Source organism: Esox lucius, chromosome 4 (genome assembly GCF_011004845.1).
Source record: "Esox lucius isolate fEsoLuc1 chromosome 4, fEsoLuc1.pri, whole genome shotgun sequence".
Lineage (NCBI taxonomy): Eukaryota > Metazoa > Chordata > Actinopteri > Esociformes > Esocidae > Esox > Esox lucius.
This window is the reverse complement of record NC_047572.1, coordinates 25,666,646-25,686,863: the sequence shown is the minus strand read 5'-3', so window position 1 is coordinate 25,686,863 and position 20,218 is coordinate 25,666,646. Positions and strand designations below refer to the sequence as shown.

The window sequence follows — 20,218 nt, the reverse complement described above, 5'->3', positions numbered from 1 at the left end:
GATTTAAGGCAGCAAAGAAGCCAAGTAAGCCACCTGATAACATCTACTCAAGTAGACACTTGCCCTCTCAATACACATTTCTCTCTGTCTGCGTCAACACGCCTCTGTCTCCTTCCCGTTCATACCAAGACCTCATTTCCTCTCCACAGCCCAAATACACTCCCTCCATCATACCTGTTGTCTCTTGGCAGCCATCATGTTGAGTTTGTCCACCTCTGGTTTGAGGGCCTTGTACTGGATGCCCAGGTCCTGCTCTGTTAAAGCGCCTCGCAACTTCCCCAGGTTCTCCTCCACCTGGACGGGTCACATGGAAACACTTATCAATAAAACTAAAACGGTCATTAAAACATCCTTCCTGTTTACCTTGCTGTAACGTATGAGTATATTAGCCATACCCATGTGTTGGGAGGGGTCTGGTGGGGGTGATTATGAAAATAATTAGATTACAAAAATAATTAGATTACCAAAAGGCACCCATCAAAGCTACATCTTATCATCACTTCTAATAAAACATTAGATACAATCCCCACCATCCCAACAAATGAAGATTACATAAGTGTAGACACAGTAGACAAATGAGCAGCTTACATCTGTACATACAAGAAAAATCTGGAGGAGGCCGGGAAATCTCTAATTTGAGCATGTAAGAGTAGGTTTAAGGTAACAATGGAAATGTAGTCTGGAAAATACCAAAATCAAAATTTGAGTGCAAGGCACACACACACACATCAATCCCAACCAGCTTCAACACAGGGCCACATAACTGTTAGAGAAAATCTTATCTGCCCACATGCATTCACATCACTCGCAGGCTGCATTTCACATGGCACCCTTTTCTCTAAGGGTGTAACCGTTCACTTAACCCATGATTCGGTAGAAACTGCAGTTTTGGGGTCACCGTTCCATTTAGCATGAAAATGAAATGCCAAACAAACACCTGATTCATTCAAGAGGGATCTAGGACAGCTTAGGCATAGTTTAATAGGCCGAGCGCGTTTTGTTTTAGAGTTCACAGTGGAGAATGAACAGAGAACATTCCAGAACAGTTCAGTCAGAAATATATATTCCGGTAGACCTCTGCACTATTTTCCAAAAGGTTTAGCAGTAAGGCTCAGGTCAAATGTAGTGAAATACACATGGAAAAGGATGCCATTAGGGACTTGTCTGCTGCCAGCAGTCAAATTAGCGCATGTCGCTACACGCCTCCCTTCACTCACCAACGCATTGCATGTGGATTAACAGAACACCAAAACATGTCCAAAGACTAAAACCTGAGTCATTTGCACATCATACGACTGCAAAGCCAAGTTAACATCCTTTCTCTCCTATGTATATGCCTGCAGAATGATTGCATAAATGTATATGCCAGACACACCAGAAGGGATTTGCAAGAGGAATTTAGTGTCGGAAAATGGTCCAGTTTCCATCCCGTCACGAATCTGGTATAGAAGACTGACAGGGTTTGAATTTTGATATCCATCAATAATTTACAAGAAAATGTAATACGCTTGCAGAACTGACAATCATTGGAAACATTCGGGCAAGAATTGTGCAAAGTCACCTGTCAGTCACAGCTGTACGCAACCGTACCACAATTAGTTGTAACTTGAAGCCAGCCAGATGCAGCATAGTGGACGTGACCATATAGGCTTATGCAAATCCTTTCTACATTGGCATGTACTTCATTTCAGTTATGAGTGAGGAAGCATCTTCCTTTTGATAACTACAGATGAAGCAGTTTCATTAATAATTTATCATATTCAATTATCACCCCCCCCCATCCCAGCCTGGCATTTTCCCCAAAACAGGTGAGGGATCTAGTAGTCCGCAGCAACTGGACAGGGAGCGCTGTTCTTGCATCCAAGAGGAAGCCGGTTTTCACCGGTGGGGGACCAAGACAGAACAACTTTGACTGGGCTCTGCACGAGCTGCACTCCCGCAGGGGTGTAACAACTGAGACACAAGCAGTGGTAGGCAAAGAGCTTGCGCCAAAGAGCTTGCACCACACAGACGCAAATACCTGATCTTGTACAGTGCCCGTGTCTTTGGCCAGCAAACTAAGTCGGACACCGCCCACAGTTTGACTGATTTTGCCAAGGGTTGTACAGCATGCAAAATCACTTTCGGATCAATAACTGTCTAAGCAGTTACATGCTTTGTTCTACGCGGAAGGATAGGACGCATAGATCAATAACTGTCAAAGCAGTGGCATGCTTAGTTCTCCACTGTCATAATATATGAGGCTTTTTTACAAGGTAGGAAGAGTGCAATTAAAACAAAACAGGAGTGTGTGAACCATTGTCTCATGATGAATAAATGCTTAGTTTTAAAAGGATTAAGGTACTTGAATCTTGATTGTTTAAATGGGGTCAATGCACTGGCTAACAGGTAACTAACTACTAGTCATGCACCATGCATCATATTCAAATATTGCATGCAGATATATCGCTCAGATATATAGCTTATTGTTGTCTTTTACACCATAAGTAAACGTCAAACATAAATCTGTCAAGATAACGGGCTAATATATGCTATGTTTGAAAGAATTGTAGGCAAGTTTATTGGTAAGTGAAAAACCAATGAGTGCAGTATAATAGTACACACCTGACATTCAAGTTCAGAATGAAGTGAAGAATAATGACACTCAACTTAACCCTCAACTCCCATGTGTTTCGGCTTCAGTCTAAACTAGGAACAGTCACAACAAATGTTCTGAGTTAACCTTTAACACAGCTCATTCACAGCTGTTAAGATGAACATGACTCACATCTAGCAAAAGTCAGTACCTGTAAAGATTATTTTCCTGTCAAGCTGGATAAACATTGCCTACCTGTATCTGCATTTTGGACAGATATCGCTGCAGTAAGGGAGAGCACTTCATTCAAAGACAAGTGACAGGAAAAGCCCGCTTAGATTTATTTCCAAAAAGAAGCTTCAGCAATTCTTTTGATTTGAATAATTTTGAGACCAAGAACTAAGGGAAAATTAAACTCAAATTAGACATTTACATTTCAATGACTTTTCAAGCACTTCGTCAAAGGGGGGGTATTATCCAGTATTCCAATACTGACATTTGAGACCCAAATTCAAGCACTTCTATGACCTTGTGCGAACCTTGTCTAATTGCTTCCGGGCCACTGCCGTAAATAAACTGTTCTTTGCTGGTAAAATAAGAGAAAATAAATAAAAAAGTATAGGCCCAATTAAAGACAGCCTCTGGACTGTCATTCATGTGCAACTTTTTCAATACATTTAACTGCTTTCGCCCCCAAAAGACAGAAACATCCACCAATGTTTTCATGAGTTCTATCAAACTCAGTACCGGTATGAGACTCTTTTCCCTATATAGTGCGCTACCGTTTTAAAGACTGTTTGTTTTAGTCCTGTACGACAGGAACAACACACAACATCTCTCTGAACAGGCCAGGCTGTGTAACCAAAACACAGCACTTGTTTCTGCGCGTACTCCCTGGGTAGCAGTCCGCGCTGTCTTCAGGCTACAGATCACAGCTCATGAAGTGCTTGCCTTACTGCAGCGGGTCTGGGTCACATTTAACACGATTTGATAGCTAGCTTACTATTCAGTGTGTAACGTGTGGCCTACTACAGAAAAAGGGGGTAAGGAAGAGATGTGTCCTGTCCAAATACTAAAGAGCCTCTCTTTGCCCTCAAAAGACAACCTTGTCATTTCATAATTCATATGAGCACTGGTCTAAAGTAGTACGCTATGACAAAACCCGGGCACCATTTGGAATTCAGCACTAGTCGGTCCCAGAGGAAACCGAATAGACCCTTGTCACAGGGCTCAGATGAGAGAGGATAGATAAAAATGGAGATGACATGTAAAACCAGTTCATCTCCTGGAGCATTCGTCACTAACCAGTGATACTATGACACTAGGGTGTACTTGGCCTAGCCAACAGGGGTTACTCGTGAAGACTGAGCCTGGGTCCTCTCTAGGTTTCTTCCTAAAATTCGACCTTCTTAGGGAGTTTTTCCTAGCCACTGAAATTCAACACTGCTGTTGTTTGCTCCTTGGGGTTTAAGGCCGGGTGTCTCTGTAAAGCACTTTGTGACAACTGCTGTTGTAAAAAGTGCTTTATAAATACATTTTGATTGATTGATTGAAGACTAAACACAGGTTAAATGAACAGGGTAGTTCAGAGGTAAGAGCAAAACCCTACAGCTGGTACAGTAACAAGAAGAGGTTTCGAAACAGTCCTAAACTGTTGTATTGTTGCCTACACTGACCAGCCAACAGTAACCATCTCCTAAAGGACTGTGTGGTTCTCAGGCTAAACCTAAGGATGCATACAGGAGCTGCCTTTAGGCCCAGGAATCCACAGAGACTTTATAATGCTTGGAGTACCATCTCCGCTGGGGAAATAAAATGAATAACTTCGATGCATTACCTCCTCTTACAAATCGACATTTTAAAAGGAATTAACTTAAAAGACAAAGAAATCTCTTTTTACCATTATTTAGCCATAACTGTACTGACCACGCAACAACGCTTGGGAGGCAGAAAACATCTAATGTCGAAATGGGCCAGAATACATTGATGCGATTAAATTATCATCTAAGGGAGGACTGCAACTGAACAAAATGCAAAGTGAATACTGGCTGGAGAACGTGAGGTTCCGTGTTCATAATAGCAGGAGAACGTGGAGCGCTATGATATTGCAACCATATCATGGTTAATGTAGTCAAAGCTCATGGTATCAATGCCAGCGCCATTGGGCGAGGAAATGTGCACAGACAAAACTTAGTGCTGTGCTCTGAACAAACTGTTCAATAGGCAGAGTTCAAGGACATCAAGGTCGGTTCAGACAACTGACTCGGCAGAGCAATGGACTGCAATGTTGCAGTATATTATTATAAGATGGTGGTAAAAGTGGTACTGTTCAGCCAAGGCATTGCCCTGAAGAGTGTACCAGTGTGTCCCATACCACTACACTGGAGCGGCTATTTTGGGTATTTACATTTAACTCACATGCTTGGTGGTTTTGGTAAAAATGTTATCTGCAACCACTAGACGTCAGCTTAGTATTGCGTCAGACAGAGGCTAGCAGGAGATGCAGAAGGTGCAAAAAGAACGTGCTGTTGGGACAAATGTTTACCATGGTAAAGCAGCCATCTGGAATATCTAGCTTAGACTCAGAAATTATTTTGGTGTGTTTTAGAAACAAATACCACAACTTGTTACTCAGAATGCATTCATTATTTAGAAATATTTGACAGCATCCTCATTTATTCATTTTATGGTGAAATTGCAGGAAAACATGGTAGCTGTTAAATCATAGTGGTTGGTAATATATTTTCAATCTGCTGAATCCAAAGGACAGTTTAAAGTCCTGTTAATCCCCCCACCCCTCCAATCTAGCAACAATTTTTATTTAAATACAACGAAGAAAAATGGAGAATCAGTGCCCCCGCTGCCAACAAAATCCAGCAGGAAACAAAGGCATGTATTGATGTGCCCTGCCATCAAAACCACTCTACTTTCAAACATGAAATGTCATAGCTAACTGAGGTATGAGAGCAATTCTACTGAATAGATTATGCATATGAACAAAATATTACACTACCAGATAAAAAAGGCAGGTTTAAAAACAGTTTATGCACAACAGACCCAGTCCCAAGTTTACATGTAGTTGTGTGTAACGGCAAAAATGAAGTTGCAGCTGCATGAAGGCATAAAAACTTCAAAATATGCGAGACGCTCTCTAGTGACACTACAGAAAATCTACAGAAAAAGTGGCATGGATGTGATAAAAAAATTATATAAAAAAAACACATTGACACATTGCAGCTCACAGGCCCTCCTCAGGGTGCCAAAGCAGTTGTATGTTGTTCTGTCTTTATACTGTACCAGTCAATTTTCTTTCTGTGGTCCCAAGAAAAACTAGCTGCTGCTTTCTGTCAGTAGACAATAAGGATCCTAATAAAATCCTACATAGTGTACAATGCCTGGAGTACGAATTTGGCATCTTACGATTCATGAACCCTGACAATATGCTCCAAAGATCATCCAATCAGCCCAAAGCATTCCTAAATAGGCACTGTAGACAGCTCCCAAATGTCACCACTCTACCTGGGGGGTCCAGTTCAAAATCAGTGAACTACGTATCAGAGTAGGGCGCCATTTAGGACAAACCCTCTCAGTGTATCTGGAAAGCGTGATGAAACGAGCGGCGGTGCTGAACACCAATACGACGCCCAAGGCAACGGTAACTGGCTAACGTCCAGAGAACATCAGGGCCTGAGTCTACAGCCCGTGAGTTGAGTGCTCAGAGCTTTAGTTACAGCTAGACTAATCTCGGCTAACCCAGAACTAAACTATTGCGTAATTGGTCAGATGCCGGATTATGCTCCGGGACCATACACGTTGAAAGGAGATTGTTGGACCAGAGATGTATTTGAAAAGAGAGTGTGGAGATCATTACATGGGCCTGAAGTCCCCCACCCCTTTTGAAAGTTAAAGACGCCAATCTATCGTGATTTATCTGAACCTCTGGCTCACTCAGATATTACCACAAACAGCACCCTTTTATAGTGCACTTCTTTTGATCAAGAACCAGCCACCAAGGGCAACATTAGCTTTGACTCTCCGGATGTTTTCACATCGTTCCCACTCAGACAGACACGAAATCAAGGGTTAGGAGAGAATAAGGGCACCTGGAGGTCACTAGTGAAGAGGAGGGCTATAAACAGACCTATGATAAGATGGAGGAATGCAGAAGTCGTCAATGTCAAGAGCTCGTACGGAAACATCTCAAATAAATCAGCTAAAACAATGGGCGGGGCTGGGCCCATACACTGTAGGAGTTTGTACATCCCCAAGAGTTAAGATATATAGAGAGAGAGAGATATAGATCGTAATCAATGAAAGGCAAACGGACACTAGATCTGCAACCAAAGGGCGTTATTTGTATTCAGGCCCTAGATGCATTCATTCTAACAACGCCTGTCCGAACATGAAGAATGACAGATGTCGGCCATTTTAAACCTTACCGTAAAAGTGACTTTACTTCACCGGTAACACGGTTTCACACAATGACCTCACTGTCTGTCTGTGCCAGGGTGATTACATCACTGACAGAGAGAGATAACGATCTTAAGCGGAAACAAGCCTATGTCCCAAACGGCACCTTGCTCACATGGACATTGGTTAAAAGTAGTGTACCAAACAGGGAATGAGGTGTTCACTTTAGAACACAGCCACTTTGATAAACACTGTACCGCAAGGCCACTGCTGTCCAAAGGAGTCGTGTCTAAGGTCAACATTTTTTAATAATAAAACACGTAATATGCAGTAGGGAGGCGGTTATAGATGAACAAAGACATTTAGTAAAGACTGTATGAAAGGAAAGAGCTAAACAAAGCACCCATCCGAAGTGGATATGACCTAATCACCAAAAGAATAAAGAATTGCCCAACATGAAAGACACCAGCTAAACAGTTCTCACTACAGCACGTACAGAGAGAGAGGGAGGGGTGTCACTCGGCTGTGCGTGTGAGCGCGCAGTGCGTGGGCAGAGAGGTGAGTCGCCTCGACATGCTGTTAGTTACACAACCAACTACCGAAATGTGACTCCAAAACAGGAGAGGAAGACCGGGGCATGGGTTAATAATCAGTTCTACATGACGCGTGTCTCACCAGCTTCAGTTGCAGCAGCAGCTTGTAGACGTCGGACATGTCGGCCAGGACCAGCAGGTGAGTGACGGCTGACAGGAGGGCCCTGGCAGCACGGACCATGTTGCCCCTCTTCACAGATGAACAGGGGTCCTCCGCAAATTCCCCTGACGCCTGCTTCATGGATTCCCCTGGGGAGGTCACAGTTTAACAGTTATTTTCCCAGGCCAAAGTAGGTCTCCACGAGACCAATAGGGAGGCATTTGGGATGGAGAGATGTCTGGGTTGTGGGGACACTGCAAACCTCCCAGCAGAGGAGAGGATTGAAGGCAAACTTACACAGAATGAGAAAACCCCAATACAAATGTGGTGCATTCATTAGCATACCTAATTCTGAAAACATCCCAGGGCAGAGAGTTTGTGAGCGACATATTCCATCGACTCGAAGTTTGTTGGAGTAACACAAAGTTTAGCAATAATTCCCAAACGAGGCACAGATACTGAATAAATATGTGGTAAAGAGGCAATCTGCAGTATGACAAGAAAACAAACCAGTTTTGCCTACTTGTTACAATGAGGGATGAGGCTGAGGGATGAGGCTAAGGGAGACGCTACCAATCACAGACTCCGATTGAGCAACAGTTTCACAGACTGGCCATTTTGCATCAAAAAAAATCTAAGCTTTAACTGTAATCCGCTTTAGGTAACTCTAAAAGCATCTGCTCGGTAATCTCATGATCTTATACAAATACACCAACGACACATGGAAAATTCCAAATTCTGTCAACTCAATAACGTGGCTGTGACCAAACCATAAGATGGAGGATGAAAACAGTTCTGGAGAAGGGTGAACACTCATTTCTACTGGGGTATAAACACAGCATACAACACTGAAAAGCTGCTTTTAACTGTAAATATAAATACTAAAATGACAGGTTGTATCCCATAGAAATTGTGAAACACTGGGAAGTCCAATTAAAGACTGGAGTGTTTCTGACCGATAGTGTTTCGTTATTTGGTGAACGGCATCCAACGAGTTGAAGGAGTGTGCAGTTGGAGAGATGATCAGGTAGCAGGTGCGGTACTCACAGCCGAGCCTGAACTGATGAGGGAGCTGAAGTGAAGGCAGGGGTTTGGCACGTGTGACCGCCGCACATCAGACCGTGTGCGTGCGCGCCAGCATGTGCCATCTAATGTGTTCCCCTGCTCAGATGCTGCATGTCTCATGTAATAGGTGCACGCCACGTTGTCTGGGAGAGCAAGCCTAGCCGGCAGTTTAGGCTAACTTTGAAAGTACATTGTTAGCTTCTGTTGGGATTTGGCCTACCCCTGCTGGCTAAGTGACATCTCGTCTCTCCATTCAGACATCCGTCAGTCTCATCCACTCAACGTTTCCCATGACCCTCTGCTCCCGGGCGCTGCAGGCAGCGACACACGAGGGGAGCTGTGCTACAGTCAATCTGTCAACCCCAGAACACACTCCTCCGCCATCCCCTCGTGACGGCACCATGAAGGGCACCAACGAGGTCGCCGGCAGCCAAGGCCGCAGAGCAGGCCCGGCACAGACCGGCAGGGTTGCAGGCTAAGAGTTAATTGCATTACAAAGTCTTAATTTGACATGAAAGAGGAGGAGGAGAGGGGACGAGAGATGAACTGAGGGAGAAAGACAACGGATGAAAGGGCAGCGTGACACGTTAGCCTGCCTAACTAGGGGCCCAGCACGCGCGCACAGACCCAGGCGCGCACTCCCACCCAGTGGACTCACACTCCAAAGGGACCAGACTGCCAGCAGTGATCCAACACAAACACCGACGACGACAAAAAAGAAACACTTAAAAGGCGTCTAAATCCATAACAAAGGCAAGCTAACTGAAGGGTCCGCCACAGCCGTGATGTCCCACATTTACTCAGCGTACTAGAGAACAGTCGACTGGGCACACAAATTAGGTTCCTAGCTTCAGACCATTACGCGGTCTAGACAGGCAGACACCCCAACAGTTTGCTTAACAGCATGCCGGGCATATGCACTTTAAATGCATCCTAAATGCCACCACAATCCCTCCTAAGCGCACTTAGTCTGACCAGAGATCTATAGGCCCGGGTCAAAAGTAGGGCACTACATAGGCAACAGGAGGTCTTTAAGCCACATCTACTTTGTTTTACAAAATGGATTAGCCTAGCCTAGGCCCTACGTGGCAGAAAACACTGCTTTCCACACCATCACACACACAGCTTGTTAGAGAAGAGATAAAATGAAATCTAAAACTTAATGGTCAAGCTAAACCAAATGGGTCGAAGAATGGTTTGTGAAATCATTGCAATGCAATAGTCGCAGTGTTAAGTCATGTGGTATAATAAAAAGTTGTGCGGGCGCGTGCCTGTGCGCGTTGCTGGATCATAACTCCGTTCACAGGGAATAACTGTCAACTGACAGCAGTGCAGTCATACACTTATAATGCAGGCTTAGGCTAGCATAGTATCATATCATGCGAGCTCACATCTACCAGCACCTAGATAGTATTTTCTAGACAGTCACTATGAAACAGAATCACTTCCCAGATGCCAGTGGCCATCGGTACGGAGTGAGCTCACCTCAGATTTACACCAGCCACAAAGTCTTAGGGATTGTTTTACCAAACTAAAGCTGAAAACGGGACAGTACTCTACAATGCCGCCTAGGATGGCTGACAAGGGAAAATCAGCAGTTCACAAACCTCTCCTCTGGCACAGACAGGCATTCTATGTTTTTGAAGTCTTACAGAGCTAGCACATCTGACAATTTGTGAACTAATTATCACTCCCTTGACTAGGTGAATCAGATGAGCTAGTCCCAGGCTACAACAGAAATATGACACCTGCTGGTCCCTGAGGACAGGTTTGAGAAACACTGCCTAGATAATGACTTTAGAATTAAGTGGTTTCGACAACTATGAGACACAGGCCTATTTCTAAAATCTCAAGCTAGGAAGTCCATCATTGACATTAATGGTTGATTGAGTTGCTGATGTAAAAACATAATGGAGTCACGTTTTGTAGGAATTACAGTGGGTCTTGTATCGCAGATTCCTCGATCACACCAGTGGCGGGTAGATATGGTCCTCCTTCAAAAGAGCCAGTGGATTTGTATTGGTATGTTCCCATCGACCACAACATTGCAGGATAGCCAGGCTCTCTGGCTTTGTGAGGACTGCTTGAAGGATTAAACTGTCTAGCGCCTGTTGAAAGTTGGTGATTAAATAACACACTGGACTTATGACTGTGTGTTAAAGCAATGAGTTCTCTGAAGATCACAAAAGTTTAAGTTTAAACATCTGCATAATTGTTGTGATCACAGAGGTCAGGATTAACCAATCCAGAATAAGTCCTCAAATGTCCTTAAGCTCCTTTAAAAGATGGAAGACCAGTCTGTCAAATGACATGTAAACTAAAAAGACTGAGGAGGCTAAAGCGGAACAGACAATCCTCATTAAATAAATTTTATCTTATTTCAAAGGTCCTTTCAAGTAAAAGGACTTCGCCTAGATCAGAGGTAACCGACCTGGTCCAACCAATTAACAAAGTAGCTCAGTGTGGTGCCTGTTTGAGACTAAACTCGGCCGTACCATGGCAGTTCCTGGGATAGTTCCTGCTCCTCTTCCGCACTGTGTTTTAGCGGACTAACTATCTGACCTTTCCCAGAACCCACCCTCCAGGAACACAAAAGCCTGAAGTACCTGACCTCCAGGACCAGGGTAAATTACGACTGGCCTAGACTCTGGTCTCTGCTCTAGTCCTGCCAGTGGACATATATTCTAGGGAATGAAACTAGCCCATGTCAGTCACCTGGGCTGCACTTGGCTTCTATAAAGCATAATTTTCCCTATAGCAAACACAACATAATTTTGGTGAAGTGGAAATAATGGAATAACAGCAGTTAAAAAAAAAAAAAGTGAGAGAAAAAAAGGAAAAAGGTCAGTGAATGGTTACAACAATTTCAGACATTTTTGTTTCCCCTCTCAAGCAGAGGCCAAACTATTGCACAAACCACAGCCTAGAGTATATTCTGCCATTAAAAGATTTCTACGGCAAATGTGATTTTCTGCAACCCTGGGTCCCACTTCAGGAGTCTGTGTGTTTCCAAAATGACTCCCTAGTCCCTACATCAACCATGGTCAAACATAGGGCACTAAAGACAGAACACTATCATTCGGGATGCAGGTCCATTGCCAGAGTCCACCTTTGATCCTGTGGTCACCCTGTAGTGGATCTGATCAATAAGGCTATTTTGAGGAGAGGAGATAGCCATCAAAGTTCCTTTTAATAAACTCTCATCATTCTCATCTTCCGTCACACAAGCAACAAGAGGGGGGAGGCAGACTGGACAGTGAAAGCACAAGAGAGAAAAGGCAATAAAATAAGGGCCACAGAAAGGAGTGGGGAACAGGAGGGAGCTTGCCATAATCCCTCCAGCTGTGATGTTGTGAAGAATCAGTCAATCATAAGGCTGGGTGAAGGGACTGACAGGCAGGGAGAGGGTGTGATTGGGGAGATGAGATGTTATTAACAACCCCCCAACAAATGTTTTAAATCAAGAAAATCACAACCGGAATGAAGTACTTAACACGCGTGTAAAAGCCTAACTGATATGCAAGCCTTTAACATGCTTGGCAAAGCCCAGCCCCTTCCTCCCCCAAAACCATTATATTAGTATTTATTTTTATCCTGATTCCAACAGCTGGTAAGCCTCAGCTGAGGAAAAACTGAAAATGTATTTGCAAGGGAGAAAGAGGCCGGGGGCTCTGTCCACAAACACCCCGCCAAGCTTCAGGCCAGCTAAACCATGACAAAACTACAGCGAACATGGCACACTGGAAAGGATCGACGCAAAAAGCACAAAGCAAATTGAAATGCATAATACCTGACCACCACGACTAACCCAAACCTTGACTAGGTACAGGCTCAGTGGGCATGGTTTGCCATAGATGGAGGCAACTATAGGCAGGCCTGGCTTGGAGAGGAAACAGACGGAGTTGGAAAAGGAGTGGCAACTCTGATCTGTTTGCCTCATTAGAGAAGCACATTTCCCACAGACCACACAGGCCAATAAAGAATTTGAAAACAAATCAGACATTGATAAACTCCCATCTGTTAGGCAAAATACCACAACGTGCAACCACAGCAGGACGATTTGCAACCCGTTGCCATGAAAAAGAAAGCAGTAGAGCACAAACGTAACCCACATCTATCTACTAATTCTCCCTTGTCGCGCAGTCACTGCTGCAACCCTATGTAGCCTTCAAAACATACAAAATGCTTTTTAAAACTTAACAGCGAAATATATGCATTTTCAATTTGCTTCAGCAAGCAAACAAACGTGTCCCACGCCAATCGCACCCTTTGATAAGAGAGAAACAGAGAGAGAGCGAGAGCTTAGGCCCGGTCAACGTCAGCATTATGAGTCTGACCACGCTCAGTGGAGCAGAGTGGCAAAGCCATAACTGACAGGCCAGCTCGGCCACCGGCACCAGCCCAGCAGAGCTGCCGAATTCCTGTCCAATGACAGGCCGCGCTGGCCCAAACGGCATACTGTTTCCTTACCGCGGCGCACGGCGAGTAGAGGCGCACTATAAAGGGAACTGGGAGACATTTGGGACGCCGCCTGAAAAGCAGAGGCAGGCTCAAATTCCCAGGCACTGACAACACCGCCGGCCTGAGTACTGAGCACTGACACATCACACACTGGGTAGTCTCGCCCACCATCCACCCACTGATCCACACCGCCAACAGAGACAGGGAGAGGGGTGAGGGAGAGGGGAGCCATCCGGTTCAACAACTCGACAGAGATACTCCTCACTTCAGCAACTGATAAGTACCAGCAACCGCAACAGCGAGGCAGTCATCGCATCAGACAGCCCAAAGGACAGGGAAAGACGATACAGAGAGAGAGAGAGAGTAACTGACCACGGCAGAGTTAACCAAGACGGACAGGGTGCGCAAGAGGAGAGACCACTGCCTGCCATGGCGTCCACTAGTGAGAACTACCACCACTGCCAGATAGCCCGGAGACACGACTCCATTCCACAATAGGCAGAAAGAATGACGGGCTCGCTTGTTCATTCCATTTGGCAAACACCACGAGAGTGGTGTTAGCCAGGTATTGGGGGGGGGCTACACAAGTACAGAGAATAGAGGGTGGGGCCAATAGGAATAAAAAGGATTCCATGGGACATCCATGCCGTGGCGCCACCTTAGTGACCATCATTTCCACCCAATACTAATTAAATGTTGCCAGATAACTCAAGTTAATGTTATCAGCGTGCCAGATGCCTGTGGCTGCTGCAGCGAGCCTGGACACACACCATCAAAAGTAGCAGAACAGACTCCTCTTTGATAAATGTGTCCTTATGCTAGTAGTGTATACATCCAGATCCAAACAACATTGGGACTGGCCATGCATCCACACCGTAACAGGTGAAACTGCGGCACTGAAGTAACATTTACAGATTGCATGTAAATGTAGCTGGGAGCCGGGACAAAGTCTGAGATTTAGCACAAAGGGGTCACACGACACACCTTGTAAAAAGGAACACACATCACTACTAGATAACGCCACTGCATTGTGCTACCATCCCTGGAGAGGACGTTTGAGAGGCCATTGGCTAGCTTTCTGCTGCTAAGACTAATGTAATTCTATAAAAAAGTATGGCCTAATGTCTGATGGAGTGCTGTTCGTTAACCTGCGTTTTTCTCATTAGGCGGGCCAATAAAACATTTAGGCTGTTCGTCTGAGTTTCCATGGCAAAAAAACTACTGGAAATGCTCCTATCGTCCTGAGCAGTGGGGGCGGAAGAACAGGGGGAGTCTGGATTATAGGAGAGAGCATGTTTGAAGAGCTGCTGTCAGAAGACAAAATGGTGATTTTATTTGAGGATGATTTGATGGCGGCTTTCTGACAGGATTGCCATGGGAGGCATGAAATTCCATTTGAAACAGAATCTGTGTCAGTTTGGTCCCAAGGGGCAGGTGAAAATACAGGCATTTAAATACATATGAGATCAACGACATATAGCCTTGCTACCTTCCATTCTCCCTCGCCACACACAACTTTCGCTATTCTGCCCGTCCCGCACCTCCTTTCATCTCTTCATGAAGGAGTCCTATCCTTGCACCTCCCACCCCCCCCCACACACCTTCCTCCATCGATCCATCACTTCACGGAGGAGTTCTGCAATGCTCATTCCTCACCGCGCCCTCCCTCCGTCGCTTCATGTTGTCCTACTATGCTCGCCCGTGTCATTTCCTTGGCAACAGTCATTCAGGGCAATCTAGAAAATAGACACCCCCGACAGCAGAGCAGGGAAGAGGCACTAAGCACTTCACTAACAGTCGTGACAATCCCTGTTTAGCCCTGGAGTGAGCTCACTACATACCTAGGATTAGCAACCCAACTGTCTCGAACACTAACTATTCATCCTGAATTCTGTGCCATGCAAATCCATTATGCCCACCAAGATGTCTGGAGAAACAGCAGTGCTAGCTAGCTCCGGGCTCCTCCCTACTGGGACAGGTACATGAAGGGGACAAGACAGGGAGGAAACAGGAGGAGCAGCGATTGATAAGAGTAAGATTCTTTCTCAAGGCTCCAGACTGCAACTCTTTATTTACAAGTCCCTCATTGTTTGACATACCTGCATTAAAACAGTGTGCTCAGCAGCCAACATTTCACATAAGCCCAGGGCATTGACACACAGACTGTAGCACAAAGCAGACGGTGTAGTGCTGAGCACCTGGTCAGTAACCAACAGGTGGGAATATTGAAACCTAGAGTTTCTTGTAACTGTCAGTCTCACATCAACTGGGAGGAATTGCAGCCCACCCTTCTTTACAGTACTTCAAATGTCATGTTTGATGTCTTTCTTCACAGTATTGTCTCCATATTCTTTTTTGGAGCGCAGAGCCTTCTTCCTTACGGACCTCCCAGGAAGGCAACATTTGTGCAGCAAGAGAGGCCTGTAAGTTCGTTGATGTTGCCCTGAGGTTCTTAGAGACAGATTTTTCGGTCAACTCTTGGCCTGAACTTGGTGGGGTAACCTGCTCGATGTTGATTTTCTTTATTTGTAGATGATCCTTTGGACAGTGGAATGGCTACTTGCATTTTCTTGTAAATGTTTTGTAACCCCTCCAAGACTCATGGGCATCAATAATCCTTCTAAGGACCTCAGATAGGTCTATTCATCATCATGTGTTACTACCCACCTTCATAGTTGAAACCAAACCAGACCAAGAATTTTTTTTGTCACATATAGAAATTTGAAATTGTAATTGCACATATGCTTCGTTGTTTTTGAGATCTGTTAAAATATATATGTTTTCAATAAATGAATGGGGTTTGAATTTAAAACATTATGAAAGGATACAAAATATATTTTTTAAACAAGTCAACTTTTCAGGGGGTGTATTTTTCAAATAACTGTACGATAATGCCTTTGCTGAAAATAGCATAACACTGCAAAAAAAAAGATGGGTGCAACCTAACCACAAGCAGCGGCCATCACCAGAAAAATAAAGGCACCCACAGGAAAAACATTAGTCGCGAAAAAGCACAACGCCTCACTCACTATGTATCAAAACCAACAGCCATTTAAACATTCATGGCAAAACAAGCCATTGAGAAAAAGAGCAGAGCGTCTCGACAGGGTTACACCTCTCAATTAACCCCTTACTCGCCTCTCTCCCTCCTGCCCGCTGGCGGGGGACGTGGGGGTTACAAGAAAGGCACTCTGTAGCTTCTTGGAGCAACGACATTGAATAACAGTAAAAACAGCGGGGTGGTAGCGATGCAGGTTGAGGCTGGCCACTACACGCACCAGCGCAAAAGCCTAACTGACCGCAGGGCACAGTACAATGGAAGATACAGCAGACCAAGAGGGAAGCAGTGGCTGACCCAAACCCTTGAAGCAACAGAATAAATTAGTACAGGCATTTGTAGGGAACAAACTAGACACATCCGCTCTCCTAACTAGACAAAGTTTGCCCCTGTAGTAGCATTTAGGCTATACAAACCTACATACATAACTACCAGCGTGTAAGACTATACAGCAGAGTTTAGTTGCAACCGATCGTAGACCAACAGTACCTTGTTTGCGGACGTCCTCTACGGCTGCAGTAAGCTCATCCTTGAGGAACTGACTCTCCTTGGCAATCTTCTCTCCTTTATCCAGGAAGTTCAGGGTAGCGGTCTCCACAGATGCAGCCAATACATGGGCCTTCTTGGAGCGACCCTTCTTCTTCCCAGAGGGCCCCTTGTTGCTGGAGTTCACAAGGGTGGTTACCTTTTGGGGGAGAACAAGAAACTTTAGTGGTTATCAGATTCCCATTAAAACGATAAGGATGTTTCTTTCTTCATGTCAGGCGACTTGTGGAGGTTGCTGTAATAGCGTTATCAAACTGACAAATTATTGGTGTACTGGCCTCTGTGTGGCAGGATAATAAGAGACTTTATATCTAACAAATGCAAGATGGAATAAAAAGAATAACAAACTTAAAATGAAAAGGACAGCTGAAACATATGTATTCTTAATTAACTAACTTTACCATTAGCTAGCTAGCATCTCTCTTCCATTTTTAATAATGTCTCAATTGGCTGAGTGAAACGTCCGGTTTAAACATCTGTTTGGTCCCAGAAACCAATGAATTAGGCCAGAGTCTGACCAAATCTGGTTAAAGCCACGTTTTGTAAATGCATAATTAGGTTTTGAATTTTGATTGGTTAGAAATTATGCAAACACCCCTCATTTTGATTCCTCCACAAACACTCTGACAAAAGCAGCCTCAGAATCAAGTACTGTATGTAGCCAATGAAAGAGCACTGTAAAATGTCACTTTTAGACATAAGGCAATTGCAAACCAGCCTAGATAAAGATATTATTCATACAGCAAACTAGAAAAGCAGTACAAGGCAACAGGGTCTGGATTTTAATGTATACAATAATCAAAATCAATATTCAATTCATATTTCAACAAAGAAATCCATAAGACTAGTTTAACAAATTATTTCAGTTCTTTATGCAGCAATGCCGCTTGAATAAAACAGAATGAATCATTTTATCAAATGTTGTCTATAGCCCATCCAAGGAGATTTCAAAAAACAAAACCTAGGTAATTTTACCTGTGTGACCAAGGGCTCCAGCAGCCTCTCCACAGCCAGAGTGCGGATCTCCAGGCTCTTTGGGTCCCATTTGAAGTTGATGTTGGCCGTATTTATGGCGGTCATGTTCACTTGTTTACTGTGGAGGAAAGGAGATGAAGACAAAATGGATGCTGCTGGAAGCCACCCACAATGACAACAATAGGGTACAGTATCACCCTGGAGGACATTTCAATTGACCTATTTGGACTGTGTGCATTCTAGCCTATATAGAGTTGAGCCAACACAAAGGTTGTCTACATGCAGACACATTAAGAAAACACCTAACACTGAAAACACAGATTCTTGCAAAAAAAAAAACAGTGAAACCCAGTGAAGTTTGTTAAACTATGCCAAACTGATTTGGGAACTCCTGCTGTTACCATGTCTGAACACAAATCACAACACAATGTATACATCCCAAAATGCAACCCTATTCCCTATTGAGGCACCTGTTAAAAAAGTAGTGCACTATATAAGAAAGAGGGTGCCATTTTGTGACACAGTCACTCAGTCTAGGCAGCTCTATATAGGGTCCAGTCAGCTCTGGGGGCATCCTGATTATCCCTGCCCGCAGTGCGTGATGATGGCTAATCAATACAACTGCTGTTACTGCATGAAAAGGAAAATCGAAAACGGGCCACAATGTTACTTCGCTCCACTTAATGGCCCTCCGTCTAACCAGGATGGGGGAAGAACAGTCTCTCAAGAGGAAGCATCTCCATATTTATGATAGCCCATGTGCGAAATAACACTGTTTCCTATATATTTTACCAAGCGCACTACAAACTATTTTAAGCAGTGCACTGTATAGAAAACATGGTGCCATTTGGGATGCAAACTGAAACTACTTGAGGAGCTAAAGTGTGTGTGTGTGGGGGGGGGGTCAATTAAATTAGATGGAGTGGGTGCATTAGCATAACAAAGAGAAAATGTAGACCAAAACTAGCAAATAACTTGCACCCTAAACACGTGGTCCCACACTACTGAGTATCAATTAGGGAGACATTAGAGGTTGATATATTTCATGGTTATAGAGTATTTATAAACTAATTTCATTATAAGCTGAAGATTGCCCTAATAATGCCGAATGTACATTAGTGGTTCAGTGGGGAGTGTAGCAATAATGGGTTTAAAATTAAACGTTATTTTACGATTTTCAAAAGACGACCATAATTCAAAAAACGATTATTGTCAACTTTGTTTAAATCTGGAAGTGGAGGCGGAGAGGGCGGTGGCCAAATCCTTCACGTTGGATGCGTTTTAAGTTTGAACTGGTACGATCGTTAGCACGCGTAACAAGTTAACTAAGCGGTCTTCCCTTAGCTAGGTAGGTAGGAAAGAACAAAATAATCACAGGTTTTAACGCTGAGAGCTCCTCTGGCGACATGACATACGTTTGTTTTGGCGGCGATTAAGCCAGTTACGGCTAATGTTAGCTAGCTAGTTACCTGACCAGTTTGATACTAGCTACAGTACGTCACATCGGACATCCCAGAAAACTTCAAAAAGTACAATACAGTTAATTACGACACTTAAACTACAAACAAACATAGGTACATTCATTATAATGTATGTTACCAACGTAATTAAAGACTATTTGCAAGCCAAAACTTAACAGTGTAGTTAAAGTATTTAGCTAGCATAAGCATTAGGTAGCGAGTTAGCACAATACCTAGCTAACTACAGACACTGACCCCGTACAATTGACTTTCAGCTTAGGAAAACAATATAAAAAAAAATAATGACAAATTGTCTATATAGCACAGCAAAACAAGACAACTCTTCTTTCATTTAAAACTAACAAACGCTAATACGGTCAAACTTCATTCAGGAAGAAACTTACCGAAATACAATCCTCTTTAAAACAGCTCAAAAAAACGTCTCAAAATGGTGGAATGGAGTCGGGAATTCTTTCTGCGCTTGGAAGTTTTTCTCTTCCCTAACTAAAGCCACTCCCTTGAGAGTGGTAAGAAACGAACCTGACGAGATGTTTGACCACTATTAAAACCCAAAGCATACGCGTATCGATGCACGTTGGAATACAATGAAAATCCGCTACTTTTATGAAAGTTTCTGTCAAGAATGTTTGGAGCGCTATCCCAGTTGGGTTCCTCAACAAATGGGGAGGGGTAATAATAAGTTAGCTATTTCCTGAAGTCATGCAAAGGCCGTTGGGACAGGCTCTGGTTCATGACGAGGAATTGCGTTATCAGGTGTTCAGGGCGTGGTGCTGAAATTACCTAATAAGGACTTTCTAATAAAACCATAATTTTTTATTGAATCAGCATTTTCATTATTTTCTTGCTAATCATTTTAGGTCGAATAACTTTGTATCTAATTTCCCGGGGGAAGGTTTTCAACAACGATTAAAATTGAACCAGTTGTATTTATATTTTATAGCGTATTTAGCTTAA

At 43.8% G+C, this 20,218-nt stretch overlaps 1 protein-coding gene across 2 annotated transcripts in view; it reads right to left on the bottom strand.

The window, feature by feature from the left end:
• The window catches only part of ctnna1 (catenin (cadherin-associated protein), alpha 1), a 132,473-nt gene extending 112,522 nt beyond the window's left edge, over positions 1 to 19,951 (bottom strand). For both annotated transcript variants that reach the window (XM_013133582.4, XM_029119554.2), the window contains exons 1-5: positions 19,648 to 19,951; positions 17,784 to 17,901; positions 16,752 to 16,947; positions 7,661 to 7,827; positions 175 to 294 (exon numbers count right to left, since the gene is read on the bottom strand). In XM_013133582.4, coding sequence (XP_012989036.3) covers positions 175 to 294; positions 7,661 to 7,827; positions 16,752 to 16,947; positions 17,784 to 17,888 — 588 coding nt within the window. In that variant the 5' untranslated portion in view covers positions 17,889 to 17,901; positions 19,648 to 19,951. The remainder of the gene's footprint in view (positions 1 to 174; positions 295 to 7,660; positions 7,828 to 16,751; positions 16,948 to 17,783; positions 17,902 to 19,647) is intronic.
• Positions 19,952 to 20,218: the final 267 nt, after the last annotated feature.